This window comes from Phytophthora infestans, genomic scaffold, assembly GCF_000142945.1.
Source record: "Phytophthora infestans T30-4 supercont1.24 genomic scaffold, whole genome shotgun sequence".
Taxonomy (NCBI): domain Eukaryota; phylum Oomycota; class Peronosporomycetes; order Peronosporales; family Peronosporaceae; genus Phytophthora; species Phytophthora infestans.
Genome location: NW_003303735.1, coordinates 1,421,893 through 1,434,918, shown reverse-complemented (window position 1 = coordinate 1,434,918; position 13,026 = coordinate 1,421,893). Strand labels below are relative to the sequence as shown.

The window sequence follows — 13,026 nt, the reverse complement described above, 5'->3', positions numbered from 1 at the left end:
GACAAGGTTCCGAAAATAAAATAAACGGCGATTCACTATGCTCCGCTTAATCGCTGATTGGAAACGCGGTGTCAGTCTCACGTGCAGCTGCTTCTGATTCAAGTGTTCATTTTTCATTTTGCTCATTAGTGGCAATATGACCTGCAACACCATAGTCAAGTCCTTTGAGCTCGAGCGTGGATCAAATGAGTTCGTGTCGGTGACGACGCCCCCGCCAGCGACCGTCTGGAAGCCCCATGAGGAGGACGACGCGAGCTCAAACCGCCCTAAACGATGGCTGCGGTTACTGAACGAATACCGTGTGGCCGAGTACGGCTCTACACTTATCATGCTCCTCGTCGCCAAGTCCTTCACGCTGATGGCCGTCAACGACCGTACGCTTACGAAACTGGCAATTATCGATCTGTGGTAGACGTTGCTGATGCAGAATTCCTACGTCTGCAGGTCCAATTCCGAAAATCGAGATCCGACTGAACTCCACTACGATACTTTATGCACGGGACCCGACGGTGGACGAGAAGAAGCTGTACGAACAAGGTACTGTAGTCTGCAAAACTGCTGTCTGGCTTAAAAAAATGATCTAATGCGTGTTATATATTGGCCTGTGTAGTGCCAATGTGGTCTTTGATTGTGTTTGGCATCGGCATTCCGATCCTAACCAATCTGCTGCTAAATTTCGTGCTCCCCAAGTTTCGTAACATCCGTGTGATTCCTCACGACGTCCGCGACTTCCTCTTGAGTCTTGCTCAAGGCGTAACGATGTCCACGTTGCTCACGCAGTTTACGAAGCACGTAACGGGTCGTTTCCGTCCAAGCTTTTACGATATGTGTGGATGGGACTACGACGCGGTGTGGGACGGAGTGACGAACCTGTGTACGGATGCTGCTGGGGAGAAAGAGGGTCGTAAGAGCTTCCCATCCGGCCACGCCTCCTTCGCCTGGGTGACGATGCTCCTGCTCACGGTACGCTAGTCAATCGAGCTCTTGGAGATGGATCCCGATACTAACGCTACGTATACGTGCAGCTTTACTTGCTTGGACGCTCGAGACTTAACTGCTCACAGCGCAGCGAGTCGGCGATGCGAGGCGGAATGAAAGCACTGAAGCTGTTTCTTTGCTTTGTTCCCTGCTTAGCAGCGTCGTGGGTCGCCATTACTCGGTCAATTGATAACTGGCATCACTACAGTGACATTGTGGCGGGCAGCATCATTGGTGCCATCTCTGCTTGCCTCGCCTACAGCTACAACTATGGGTCTATTTTCTGCTGGAAGTACGCTGGCATGCCATGTGAAGCAATCCACGAGAAACTCAAGGTACGATTACAGCTTTAATTGTTTTCGTGCAACAAAAACATTAATTTCGGATGCAGTCCGAATCTTTGGATGACAGTCTGGAAGCGCAGGAGAAAGTTATGAACCGAAACACAAGAGTGTCAGGAAGTCAGCGAGTGCATTAATAGTTCATGCAAAAATTTGTCCGATACATGTACTACATCACCCCGGGGGCATACAAAATGCAAGTGGTGAACCTCACGTTGCCCTTGCGACAAGCACAGTTCAATTCTGAGACCGTACCATTGACACTTTTGTCATCTTCTCGGAGGAAATGGCCGAGGTGACTTGCGCCTCGACGCTGACGACTATCAGTCAGTGTACATGTACACGCCGTCACTGGACGGGAAGCATACAAGTGACGTGACGACAGACCCGGTAGACACCACAGAGACCCGACCCAGCGCAGAGAGATGGCAGAAGTTCCTTCGCGACTATCGAGTTATCGAATACGCCTTTGCCATCGTCCTGTACGTCATTGCAAGAATACTGGGCAAGTGGATGAATATGCACAAGCGTAAGTATTGAAGCTGCAGATAGCGCCTGTCATCCCTATCAGATGTGACTTTTTTAAAAGAGCTGCGGTAACCAACAGGTGCCTTCCCTCGGATTGAAATGCGCCTGAATTCGACCACGAGTATCTGGGGACGAGACCCTGCAATGGACCAGGAGAAATTATCAGAGCAAGGTGAGATGAACAACTGTTTGCTTTTATTGCTAGTGTAGCTAATTGATTGTATCTTGTTTTGAGCTCAGTGCCCATCCCATGTACATGCTCATTATTATCAGCCTCGCGATCGCAATCGCGATCAACGTCTCAATCAACTACGTGCTTCCCATGTTTATCAAGATTCGCGTCACTACGCACGACTTTCGCGACTTCCTGTTGAGTTTGGGCCAAGCGATCACACTGTCAACCTTCCTGGTCAACTTCACGAAGAACATGACCGGCCGCTTCCGTCCGTGTTTCTATGAGATGTGTGGCTGGAATTATGACGTCGTTTGGGATAGCGTCACGGACTTGTGCAGCGACTCCGATGACGATGACGAAGGCCGTAAGAGTTTCCCGTCTGGACACTCGCCTTTTGCATGGTCGGTTATGGGTGTACTCACGGTAAGTACATGCAGAAGATTGCATCACTGCGTCTAACCCCTCAGGTTTGATACTCGTTCTGCAAAGCTCTACCTTCTAGGACGTGCAAGACTTACAAGTGCTGAACAGAGCAGGTCGATTCTTCAGGAAGGCGTGCGGACGCTCAAGCTTTTCTTCAGCTTTCTGCCGTGCTTGGGAGCAGCGTGGGTTGCTATCACACGCTCAACCGACAACCGACATCACTACAGTGACATCGTCGCTGGTAGTGTAGTTGGTGCTGCGGCCGCTTGCCTGGCTTATAACCACAACTACGGGTCAATTTATAGTTGGGAGATGGCTGGGTTGCCGTGGGAAACCATCCACGAACGGAGGAAGGTGCGTTGCAGGCTTCAACTTTGAAAATCAGGCGGAAGCTAACAGGAATTGGCTGGCTACCTACTTGTAGGCAAAATCGGATGATGTACTGATCGAAGAGGGGGCTGCCAACTCAGCGCAGCATGTTGTCGGAATCCCGACTCGGGATGATCAATCGTGCTAGCAGCTCGTCCAAGGTGTAAATTTTCGCTGATAAAAAGGAGCGATATCCGCTGACCGACTTGTGATCGGATCAGTAAATTCACCTACGCCCTGGATGTACTGCAATTGATACAGGTGATCATGGACGCTAGAGGTCAATTTGATCTGCTGTCCCATTATCATCAAAAGCTTCTTTTCACCTACGGAAGCTACAGGTACCGGCGTCTTCAGGTTCCTAAATTAATCAGTACTTCTGAAGGCCTCTAATTAAAATAAAAAAGAAATTTTCTGTTATGAATCTGTGAGTCGTCTTCCAAACCTAATGAAATATGCCACCAGCATGATCCTTATTTAATAGCAGCTCAATACATGTATGCAGCGCGGTTGATCGACTACATGTATTACACGTATGGATACCGGAACCGGTGACAAGTTTATTGGATGCAGTCAACGGGTCAAACGGATTTTCGTGGCCACATTTTTGTTAGTTTTGGCCTGTCCTTGTTTTGCTGGCTGTTTTCGGTGAGCAGCTGCGAGATATTTTCTGATACAACTGTGAGGAAATACCATCGGTCAGTAGAAAACTACTGATCTGTCCCCAACGCGGCGCTGCCTGCACAACTACTGATTTCACAGCTACTGGGGTGCTGTTAAGTTCGCATTTGCATTTTCTCTTAATTCTGCCTCGTTTGGTGTTAAGTTCGCATTTGCATTTTCTCTTAGTCCTGCCTCGTTTGGTCTATCAGTCTCTGACTCCGGCGCGTTGGCTGCTCGCGACGCTGGGTTCGTCTTCTCTGCGTAGATTGATAGACCCAGACATAATTGACGGACTCGTGTTCGAACACCATCTTTAGGCGCGCTGGCACGTTGGTCCCACGTCAACTCTGTGTACCCCACCCATTGAATAAGGTAGTATACGAAGTTATTGACCCACCGTTTGGCGTATATTCTTTCTATCTCGAAGAGCTGAGCATTGTCTCCTCTACGAGCTCGGCGCTCGTTTGCCAAAAGACCTCCTCCTCTACTGACAACGTCACGTAACCCACCACCTATGGACGATGCACGCTCGGCGTCCAGCTCTCGGTCGACTTCGTTCGGTATGCTAACTTCTCTGCTTAGACGAATCTGCCAAAAGGAGCCGTCCAGACGGCGCTGGATCGTTCGGGCGTGACGCTGTCGGGGGTTGAGCGGAGGCATCGACCAAAATGGCGAATGCCACCGAAGTGCACTCCACAAAAACAACCATATAAATAAAGGCGTTTTGAGCAGCTAAAAAATAGTACACCGAATTAACATGTTGACGTTGAAGTAGCTGGGTACACGACGTATCCAGCTGGTTACTCTCAGGGTACGTTAGTAGAGTTCTATCTACTCACAGAGATTGACTCCCCAGTCCGTTTGCTGCTGATATTTATTGAGAGTGAGGATCAGTAAGATAATCTATTGGAAAGAAATACCTTAATTATTAATCAGCAGTCAACGATTGCAATTGTTTGTGTCGTTAGTTTCCTTATTTGTGTTGGAAACTCAGTGTCTGCAATATTGGCTCGCGTCGCGTATACTCCCCCATACTTTTGGCTGGAGCATCAACTTTTGCGTCCTCCCTCAAAACACCCATGCTTTTAGCTGTAGCGATGTCAGAAAGATCTACCACGAAGGGAGAACTCCCATAATTCGGAGGCGGCTTTCGAGGCATGGTACGCTTAGGGCAAAAGCGGTTTTGCTGAAGGCAGCAGAAATGTAGTTATGATTAGAGTTAGGTACGGATCGAACTTTATCAGTTTCTACTGATTGCCGTCTTTTCTGCGCCGCGTTGGGGACAGATCAGTAGTTTTCTACTGACCGATGGTATTTCCTCTACAACTGTCTGTGAAAATGATTACTTTAGGAAGATGTGCTTGTCCTTTTCGGAAATTGACAGTAAAAGTAAATCGATTTCCCTCTTACAAATTATGATGCAGAATTTAGACAGTCGCATTCGATTAATCAATCCCATCCAGGTGGCTTTTACGATCCAGTCGCAAGTGGGACTTCATTCTTGTTTTCTCTCCATTTCGCACAGTCTATCGTTGGGTCGTTTGCTCTCTCGCTACCTGGTTGTCCGTCTGTTGGTCGATTAGGCGAGCCACTATAATAGTGAAGAAGCGGTGAAGAAGCCCTCTCTTCGCGTGGTACGGCGACGCAGCGATCACGACGGAACGTGGTTACCCAGGCAGACTTCGGGCTGCTTCAAGCAACGCGAGTGACGTGCCCTTCATGGAATCCATCACGTCCGCGGCTGATCTGCCAGCGCTGGCGGGGTCTGACTCCCGCAATGGCAAATGGGAGCGCCTCACGCGTGACTACAGAGCAGCCGAGTTTGCCATATCGGTGTTTATGTATGGCTTTGCGCTCTTCTTCGCCAAGATTCAGGTCGCACAGCGTACGTCATTTGTATCTGCTGTATGTGTGTGACGTTTGAATAGCCACTGAAGTGGTTTATTGTTTGACAGGTGAGATCCCGAACATCGAGGTGCAGCTGAACGCAACAACTTCAGTGTGGGCGAGGGACCCGACGATAAATAACAAGGAGAAGGCGCAACAAGTTCCGATGGTCGCTCTGATCGGTGTTGGCGTCGGAGCTCCGATCATTATCAATTTGTTTATTAATTACGCGCTGCCCAAGTTTCACCGCGTGCGCATCATCCCGCACGATGTCCGTGATTTCTTCCTGACGATTGTGCAGTCCACAAGCATGGCGACATTGCTGACACAGTTCACCAAGAACATGACTGGACGCTTCCGCCCGTGCTTCTATGACATGTGCAAGTGGAACTACGATGTCGTATGGGACGGAGTGACCAACCTCTGCCAAAGCGCGTCGGGTGAGAAGGAAGGTCGCAAGAGTTTCCCATCCGGACACGCCTCTTTTGCATTTGCGACGATGCTTGTTCTCACGGTAGGTGGCTGTGCAGTTGGTTTGTGCATCAAGTGTATAATTCTAATTATTTTTTTATGTGATACTATCAGCTCTACTTGCTGGGTCGATCTTCATTGAACTGTGAAAACCGAAGTGAGACGATGATGCGGGGTGGACGGAAGACGCTTAAGTTGTTCCTCTGTTTTATCCCTACATTTCTGGCGGCCTGGGTGGCAGTAACTCGAACGATCGACAACTGGCACCATTACGCTGACATCCTAGCAGGTAGCATAATCGGTGCCGTCTCCGCTTGCTTGTCGTATAGCTACAACTACGCTTCCATCTTCCACAGTGAGCATGCTGGCGTTCCTCTGCAACGATGTCATGCAGTGACCTGCAAGGTATATCAGCAACAGTTTCTTTCATGGATTGCTATTCGTGGTAGCTAATTATTTCTTGTGTCTTGTGCAGGGCAAGCTGAGCTCGAATGGTAGCGGCATCACATACGCGAGTAGTGGGTCACTCAGCACTGACCAGGAAAGCGAGTTAGGCAAGATGGCAAACGCGCGCAACGACTATGTTGTGAATGTCCACAACCGAGTCAACAATAATGGTAACTAGGCGCCTGCCTGTATTTTGCGTATGCCCTGGGTAGATAGTAATCGAAAACAACCATTTTCTAACCAAAATACCTGCTATTTTTCTTGTTTTCGTTGCAGTCTACAGCTTTTAGCATGTGACCTTTCGTGAACCAACCTCAAATTTCTGAAGCAAAGAATTCGCTCGCGGATTCTCCATCGCTTCCACGCTCCATTGATGCGTACAAAATCGCCGTGTACTTGTTTTAAACACCAGCCACTGGAGAATATAGAAGCACTGTACTGTACAACCACGGAGATTGTTGCGAACGACTTGCCTTGTTCATGACTGCAGTCGGACCTCAACTTGGTTACGGGTCTCAATCACTTGATTGGTTAAAAAGACATGCACACTAAACAATCGGCGTTGGTGTTCGAAATGGTCTCCGACGATGGCGACGAAGTTGACGAGTACACGCTCATGATAGCAAGCTCACCGGAGCTCTCATCCGCAGATGATCGTTGTGATGCACGAAGCAACCTCTCGCGTCACCTTCGCCGAGTTTAGCTGCACGTTTGTCATGTTCGGCCTCGCGCTTTTCTTCGCCTGCATCCCGGTTCAGCAACGCGTAATTCCCAGAGTTGAAGTGCAAATAAACGCAAACAGAACAATTTGGTCACGAGATCCGACGCTTAATGCCAAAGTGCATCCAGAGCAAGTCCCGACGGAGAGTTTGATCTTCTTCGGCGTCACGGTTCCAGTGACAATCAACTTGCTGATGAACTACGTGCTACCGAGGACATTGAAGGTCCGACTTGTCCCTCACGACACGCGACTTTTTGCTGACATTAGCGCAATCTGCAAGTATGAGCGAGTTGCTGACAGAGTTCACTAAGAACCTCACTGGACGGTTCCGTCCGAGCTTCTACGACATGTGCGGCTGGCAGTACGACGTGGTGTGGGATGGCAACACCAACCTGTGCACCGACCCGGCAGGTGAAAAAGAGGGACGGAAGAGCTTTCCATCGGGCCACGCTTCGTTTGCGTGGTCTACGATGCTCGTGTTGACGGTACGCTGCTCTTCTTGTACAGCCTGTAATTTATTTTCAATCCTAACTGTTTACCCTACTACGACAGCTCTATTTGCTTGGACGATCGCGTCTCAACTGCAGAAATCGCAGTGAGTCTGCAGTGCGAGGCGGTCGAAAGATGCTGAAGCTCATGCTCTGCTTTGTGCCATCCTTCGGGGCTGCATGGGTGGCAGTAACTCGAACTATCGACAATTGGCATCACTACGCGGATGTTTTAGCTGGTAGCATAATCGGAGCCGTGTCTGCGTGCGTATCCTACAGCTACAACTATGGTTCTGTATTCAGTTGGGACTCTGCGGGCGTCCCTCGTCAAGAACTCCATTTCAACCGTTGTTTCACCAAATAAAACCGTAGAATTTACTTTATTTTTTCGCTTTTCATTTGATTTTTGTATTGAATGGCGCAACAAGTGGAAGTGGTCGATCTCGCTGGTGATGACGATTCCGACGCCGTGATCTCGTCTCTAGCTGCGCGTTGGCTGCTGTACGAGCGCGAAATAGTGGAAGAACTGCATGGACAAGACGGAGTATTGGTGCTAGGTCGTGGGCTTGGCCTCTTGCGCGTGTTAGCGAGCTTCATTCGTCTCTATTGCTCGCCCCGCAGCCTCGTGTTGTGTCTCAACGCTAACGAACAGGCAGCGACGCTGCGGCGTCTGGTATTGGCGTTAGGTCTCGACCGCCGCCTATTACCACGTGTGGTGGACGCCAGAAACAACCTGAATGAGCGGCAGCAAATGTACAAACGCGGCGGCGTCTTCTTCGTGACTGCGCGTATCCTCGTAGTGGATCTGCTATCTAATCACGTGGACCCGGGTCTCATCAGCGGCCTGTTAGTGAATAACGCACACCACGTGACTGAAACGTCGATTGAAGCGTTCATCCTCCGACTATACCGTGAACGCAATCGAGAAGGATTCATCAAAGGCTTTTGCGACGACAGCGTCGCTCTTTCCTCGGGTTTCAACCGCGTGGAACAGGTGCTTAAGCATTTATACGTGCGTAACGTGTTTTTGTATCCCAGGTTTCATGTTGCTATCAACTCGTGCTTGGAGAAACACCAGCCAGAAGTGTATGAGATCGAAGTGGGCTTCTCTCCGTCGATGAAGATTATGCAGGAAGCTCTTCTTGTTGCACTAGAAGCTACAGTCAAAGAGTTGCAACGCAGTACTAAGTCACTAGACGCTGCCGATCTAACGATGGACAAAGCTCTTGCCAAGTCATTCAGTATCTTCATTCGACGACAACTGGACCCGCTGTGGCATAAGCTGCCAGTCAAGACTAAGCAACTCGTCGGGGACTTGTCCACACTGCGTCAATTACTGGCATATCTTCCACGATACGACGCCATTTCCTACTACTCTTTCCTGGTTAACTACCAAACAATGAACGGCCAGCAGCGTTTTCCTTCGCCGTGGCTGTTCACGGACGCTGCAGATCGACTGCTAACTGCAGCAAAAGAGCGACTGTATCATATTGTGGACTCAAAGACTGGGAAACCTGTTAATCTTCGCCAAGTATCTTCCAATGGTTCAAGCTCTAAAGCTGCTGAGAACGCTGAACTGAAGCTGACACTGGATCAAAACCCAAAGTGGGAGGCGTTGAGGGAGATTTTGGATGAAGTGTATGCTGAACAAAAGAAGAAAACAAGGCAGACCAAGGAGAATTCTGCAGCAGGAGGGGCAAGCGTCTTGGTGATGGTCAAAGACGAACGAACGTGTGCGCAGATACGTGAATTCTTGAGTTTGGGTGCACAGGAAATGATGCGACGGCGATTCGGTCATTATCTGCTACAGAAAGAGGCTGCGTTGAAGCAAAAAGGAGGTAGCATGGCGTCACTGGGACTGGAGCAGAGACTTCTACTCGAAGCTGCTGCCAAGCTAAGGACAGACGAGCTTTTTACTCAAGACACGACACCAAAAAGTAAGAAAAAAGCTGGCAAGACGAAGAAACGGGTGCGAGAGGAGTCGTCACAATCAAGTTACAGTGACGTTCAGACTCACGCCACGGAGGTATCAAGCTTCGGTTTATCGACAGCAGAACTAGAGGCCATCACTGCTGCGCAAGAGGAAACCGAGCGAGAGAGCAAGTCGAAAATGTTTCTAGATGGACGACTTCGCGCTTCATCAAGTTGTGGAAATCGACCAACGGGCACATCGAATTTGTCTCTTGAAGTGGTGGATCCAATGGACAGCGTCGTGTTATGTACTTACGAACAGGCCACAGAGCACGGCTACGGTGCTTCAGCGTTTCTAGAGGATCTCATGCCTTCTTGTATCGTCCTCTACGACCCAGACATGGCGTTTATTCGCGAAGTGGAAGTATTCCACGCGTCGCATGTTGCTCCGCTTGAAATTTACTTCCTCATGTACGACGAAAGCACAGAGCAGCAGTCCTATCTGAGCGAAATTCAGCGCGAGAAGCGAGCTTTTGACAAGTTAATCCACCAGAAAGCACACTTGATGATGCCAGCGAATGTATACGACCTCCCGCTTCACATGAAGCTACGACAGCAGACGGTGGAGTACAGTATGGACACACGAACTGGTGGTCGAGCCAAGTCTCATCGCGCTGGAGTTAAAGTCGTCGTTGATGTTCGTGAGTTCCGTAGTGCCTTGCCGTCCATGCTCCATAAAGAAGGACTGTTTGTCCTCCCCGTGACACTGGAAATCGGTGACTATGTCTTGTCCCCGGAGATTTGTGTAGAGCGCAAAAGCATCAGCGATCTCTTCGGCTCGTTAAACTCTGGACGTTTATTTAACCAAGCCGAAAGCATGCGACGTTTCTATAAGACACCCGTGTTGCTAATTGAGTTCACTCAAGGCAAAGCATTCTCGCTTCAAGACGTGTCGGAGATTGGTCCAGAGATCAGCGCCACGAACATCGTCTCCAAGCTGACACTACTCATTCTACACTTCCCGTCGTTGCGACTCCTCTGGTCCCGCACACCACATGCAACCGTGGATCTCTTCAAGATCGTCAAAAGGTACCAAGACGAACCCGACATGGAAGCTGCAGCGGCACTAGGCAACGGCTTACCGATGGACGACAGTGCTGCTCAGACGAACAGCGGGGAGGGAGGCCTAGCGTCGAATTACTACAACACCAGCTCGATCGATGTATTGAAGAAACTACCGGGCATCAATGAACATAACTTCAGAAAAGTCTTAGCGAGCGTCACGAATCTCGCTGAGCTTAGTCGCATGTCGTTAGACGAACTCACGGAGCTACTGGGGAAAGCAAACGGCAAAAAGTTACACACGTTTTTCAACAGCACCGCGTAAAAATGCAAGCGTTTCGAGTACGTTTTTAAGTGCTGCCTTCGTTTCTAAACGAGAATCTGGACTTGCCATTTTTAAAACTTGAACACTTGAGTGGAGGTGTAGTTCATGTCTTTCAGCAGACCTTGCAGTTCGCCCTGAGACCTGTCCTTCGCCTTGTCACCCGAGACGTGGTACATCATTGGCGGAGGACCGCACACACACACGAGGTTGTCGTCTGACGGCTCCGGCATGTACTTTTCGATCATCTCCTTGGACACGAAGCCTGTAAGACCCTTCCACTCGGCGGACGGGTTGCTGAGCACGTGGATCACGGAGATCTGCGGGTACAGGTACATCATGGCCTCCACTTCTTCACGCAGGATGATATCTTCTTCCGAGACACTGCAGTACAGCAGCGTGATCTCGGTGCGGTCCTCCGGGTTGCGGCAAATGGCCTTGATGAGCTGCAGCATGGGGGTGATACCGGAGCCGCCAGCGATCATGCCGATGCTCTTGTACCTGTTGGGGTAGTAATTGAACTTGGGAAAGGGACCTTTCATGTCAAGAGAGTCTCCTTCTTTGAGCTGCACGATGTGCTTGCTGAGCTTTCCCTGTGGGTAACCCTTGACTACGAGCTCCAAGAAACCCTTCTCGTCGTTCACGTTGACAGGCGTGTAGGGGCGCACCACTGTCTTGCCGTCTACCTTGGCACGAGCCATAAGGCAACTAGGCGTCGTGAGACCCATCTCGTGCTCGGGTGTGGGAAGAGCGAACGTCACGCGCTTCGTGTTGTAGTTCACGGTCTCAACTTTACGCACAGTGAAAGAACGGAACTCCTTGGGGCTCAACGCCACCTTGGACTTCTCCTCTTCGCAGCGAGTAGAGGAAACACTGGAGAAGGCAGCGAACGCAGCCATACCTGCCGCCACAAGCGCGCTGCGCGACACGGACTTGGCCTGCGTAGGGAACCGCATGATCATCGTCGACCACATGACAACTACTGTAGGAGAGGGTACCAGAACGACCGGGCCGCGGTTTTTGACCAATGATATCGCTTGAAACCGCATTTTCGGCCAGTTTGATTAGTTGATGGGGTAACGGCTTTTAACTGGAATTTTGAGGTAAAAATTGATGGAGCAAGCTTCGAGTGCCGCGGTGCAACAGCCCACGGCGTGGACACGCGGGCCATGCACATCTTGTCAACGCAGCTATAAGTTTTACTGTCCCAAGTGTAATATTCCGCTTGGAGCACCCGATAATGTGACGGTTCCAGCGCTCAAATTGCCGCTGCAGGTGCACGTGTGGTTTCAGGACAAGATCAAGAAGAGCACAGCGCCACACGCCAAGGTGCTAGCGCCACAGGATGTTCAGATCGTGCCCTATCCAGCAAAGGGTGGAGAAACGCTACCGACTTACACGCGCGAGAACGCTGTCGTGGTGTACCCATCCTTCGAGGCTGAAACGCTCGAGCAGATCAACGCAGAGGAGCTTCGAGATATCCGCACGCTTATCTTCATTGACTGTCCGTGGCAAAAAGCGCCCGTGATCATGACAGACCCAGCGATTACCGACTTACGCCACGTGAAACTTGCTCAGCCTCCGAAAGAAAGCAATTTCTGGCGCTACCACAAGGCAGGAGCAGGTTGCGTCTCCACGATTGAAGGTTGGGAAATGTGTATGCAGGATGCATATTAAGTGGAAGCTGATGATATTATTTTGCGTATTGATGCAGCTATTCAACTAATGCTGGAGGAGTACACTGCAGCTGCAAAGAGGGCGGAGATCTCATTACCGGAGGGCTCGGAGGATACGCAGCTGTCAGACTTGCTGTTCTTCTTTAAGCTGCAGTTCTCGCGTATCGCTGAACATTTTGAAACTGAAGCTGATCCAGAAAGGAAGCCACCGATGGACGCCGACGAGAAGGAGCGTCGTCGTTTGATGTATAGCCAAAAGGATAAGGGAAAGAAGCGACGACTCGAGAACAAATTGCAGGCTTGGGAGGCGCGCTCCAAGGCGATTCAAGCTGGCGAACAGCCACCGGCCACAACGCAGAGCAAACGTCACCGTCGGTGCTACAACTGCAAGAAGGACGACCACCACTCGAAAGACTGTCCACAGCCATGCCGGTACTGCAAGCAAGTTGGCCATTTCAGCGCCAATTGCGGCATGAAGCAAGCTGCGTATGAGCGCGAGATGAAATTCCAGCAAACACCGCGCACCAAGGCCTTGTAGCCATATTCCTGTAGCCATATTCGATT

The 13,026-nt window shown here is 50.2% G+C and overlaps 7 protein-coding genes across 7 annotated transcripts; 6 read left to right on the top strand and 1 right to left on the bottom strand.

The window, feature by feature from the left end:
- Window positions 1–136: 136 nt before the first annotated feature.
- On the top strand, window positions 137–1,331 carry PITG_12233 (phosphatidic acid phosphatase; the record flags this gene model as incomplete). The annotated part of the gene is made up of 4 exons (XM_002900797.1): window positions 137–374; window positions 445–537; window positions 611–963; window positions 1,026–1,331. The coding sequence occupies 4 exons, from the start codon at window positions 137–139 to the stop codon at window positions 1,329–1,331; spliced, it is 990 nt and encodes a 329-aa protein (XP_002900843.1).
- A 766-nt stretch (window positions 1,332–2,097) lies between these two features.
- Window positions 2,098–2,823, top strand: PITG_12232 (phosphatidic acid phosphatase, putative; the record flags this gene model as incomplete). Its single annotated transcript, XM_002900796.1, has 3 exons — window positions 2,098–2,171; window positions 2,223–2,445; window positions 2,554–2,823. 3 exons carry the CDS (start codon window positions 2,098–2,100, stop codon window positions 2,821–2,823), a joined length of 567 nt encoding a protein of 188 aa, XP_002900842.1.
- A 2,373-nt stretch (window positions 2,824–5,196) lies between these two features.
- On the top strand, window positions 5,197–6,530 carry PITG_12231 (phosphatidic acid phosphatase; the record flags this gene model as incomplete). The annotated part of the gene is made up of 4 exons (XM_002900795.1): window positions 5,197–5,362; window positions 5,433–5,878; window positions 5,950–6,240; window positions 6,311–6,530. 4 exons carry the CDS (start codon window positions 5,197–5,199, stop codon window positions 6,458–6,460), a joined length of 1,053 nt encoding a protein of 350 aa, XP_002900841.1.
- Window positions 6,531–6,856: 326 nt separating this feature from the next.
- Window positions 6,857–7,855, top strand: PITG_12230 (phosphatidic acid phosphatase; the record flags this gene model as incomplete). Its single annotated transcript, XM_002900794.1, has 4 exons — window positions 6,857–6,888; window positions 6,986–7,235; window positions 7,294–7,488; window positions 7,556–7,855. The coding sequence occupies 4 exons, from the start codon at window positions 6,857–6,859 to the stop codon at window positions 7,853–7,855; spliced, it is 777 nt and encodes a 258-aa protein (XP_002900840.1).
- Window positions 7,856–7,906: 51 nt separating this feature from the next.
- On the top strand, window positions 7,907–10,825 carry PITG_12229 (DNA repair endonuclease XPF, putative; the record flags this gene model as incomplete). Its single annotated transcript, XM_002900793.1, has 2 exons — window positions 7,907–9,127; window positions 9,170–10,825. The coding sequence occupies 2 exons, from the start codon at window positions 7,907–7,909 to the stop codon at window positions 10,787–10,789; spliced, it is 2,841 nt and encodes a 946-aa protein (XP_002900839.1).
- Window positions 10,826–10,860: 35 nt separating this feature from the next.
- On the bottom strand, window positions 10,861–11,760 carry PITG_12228 (NADH-cytochrome b5 reductase, putative; the record flags this gene model as incomplete). Its single annotated transcript, XM_002900792.1, has 1 exon — window positions 10,861–11,760. One exon carries the CDS (start codon window positions 11,758–11,760, stop codon window positions 10,861–10,863), a length of 900 nt encoding a protein of 299 aa, XP_002900838.1.
- A 128-nt stretch (window positions 11,761–11,888) lies between these two features.
- PITG_12227 (uncharacterized protein) lies at window positions 11,889–13,000 on the top strand (the record flags this gene model as incomplete). The annotated part of the gene is made up of 2 exons (XM_002900791.1): window positions 11,889–12,431; window positions 12,501–13,000. The coding sequence occupies 2 exons, from the start codon at window positions 11,900–11,902 to the stop codon at window positions 12,998–13,000; spliced, it is 1,032 nt and encodes a 343-aa protein (XP_002900837.1).
- Window positions 13,001–13,026: the final 26 nt, after the last annotated feature.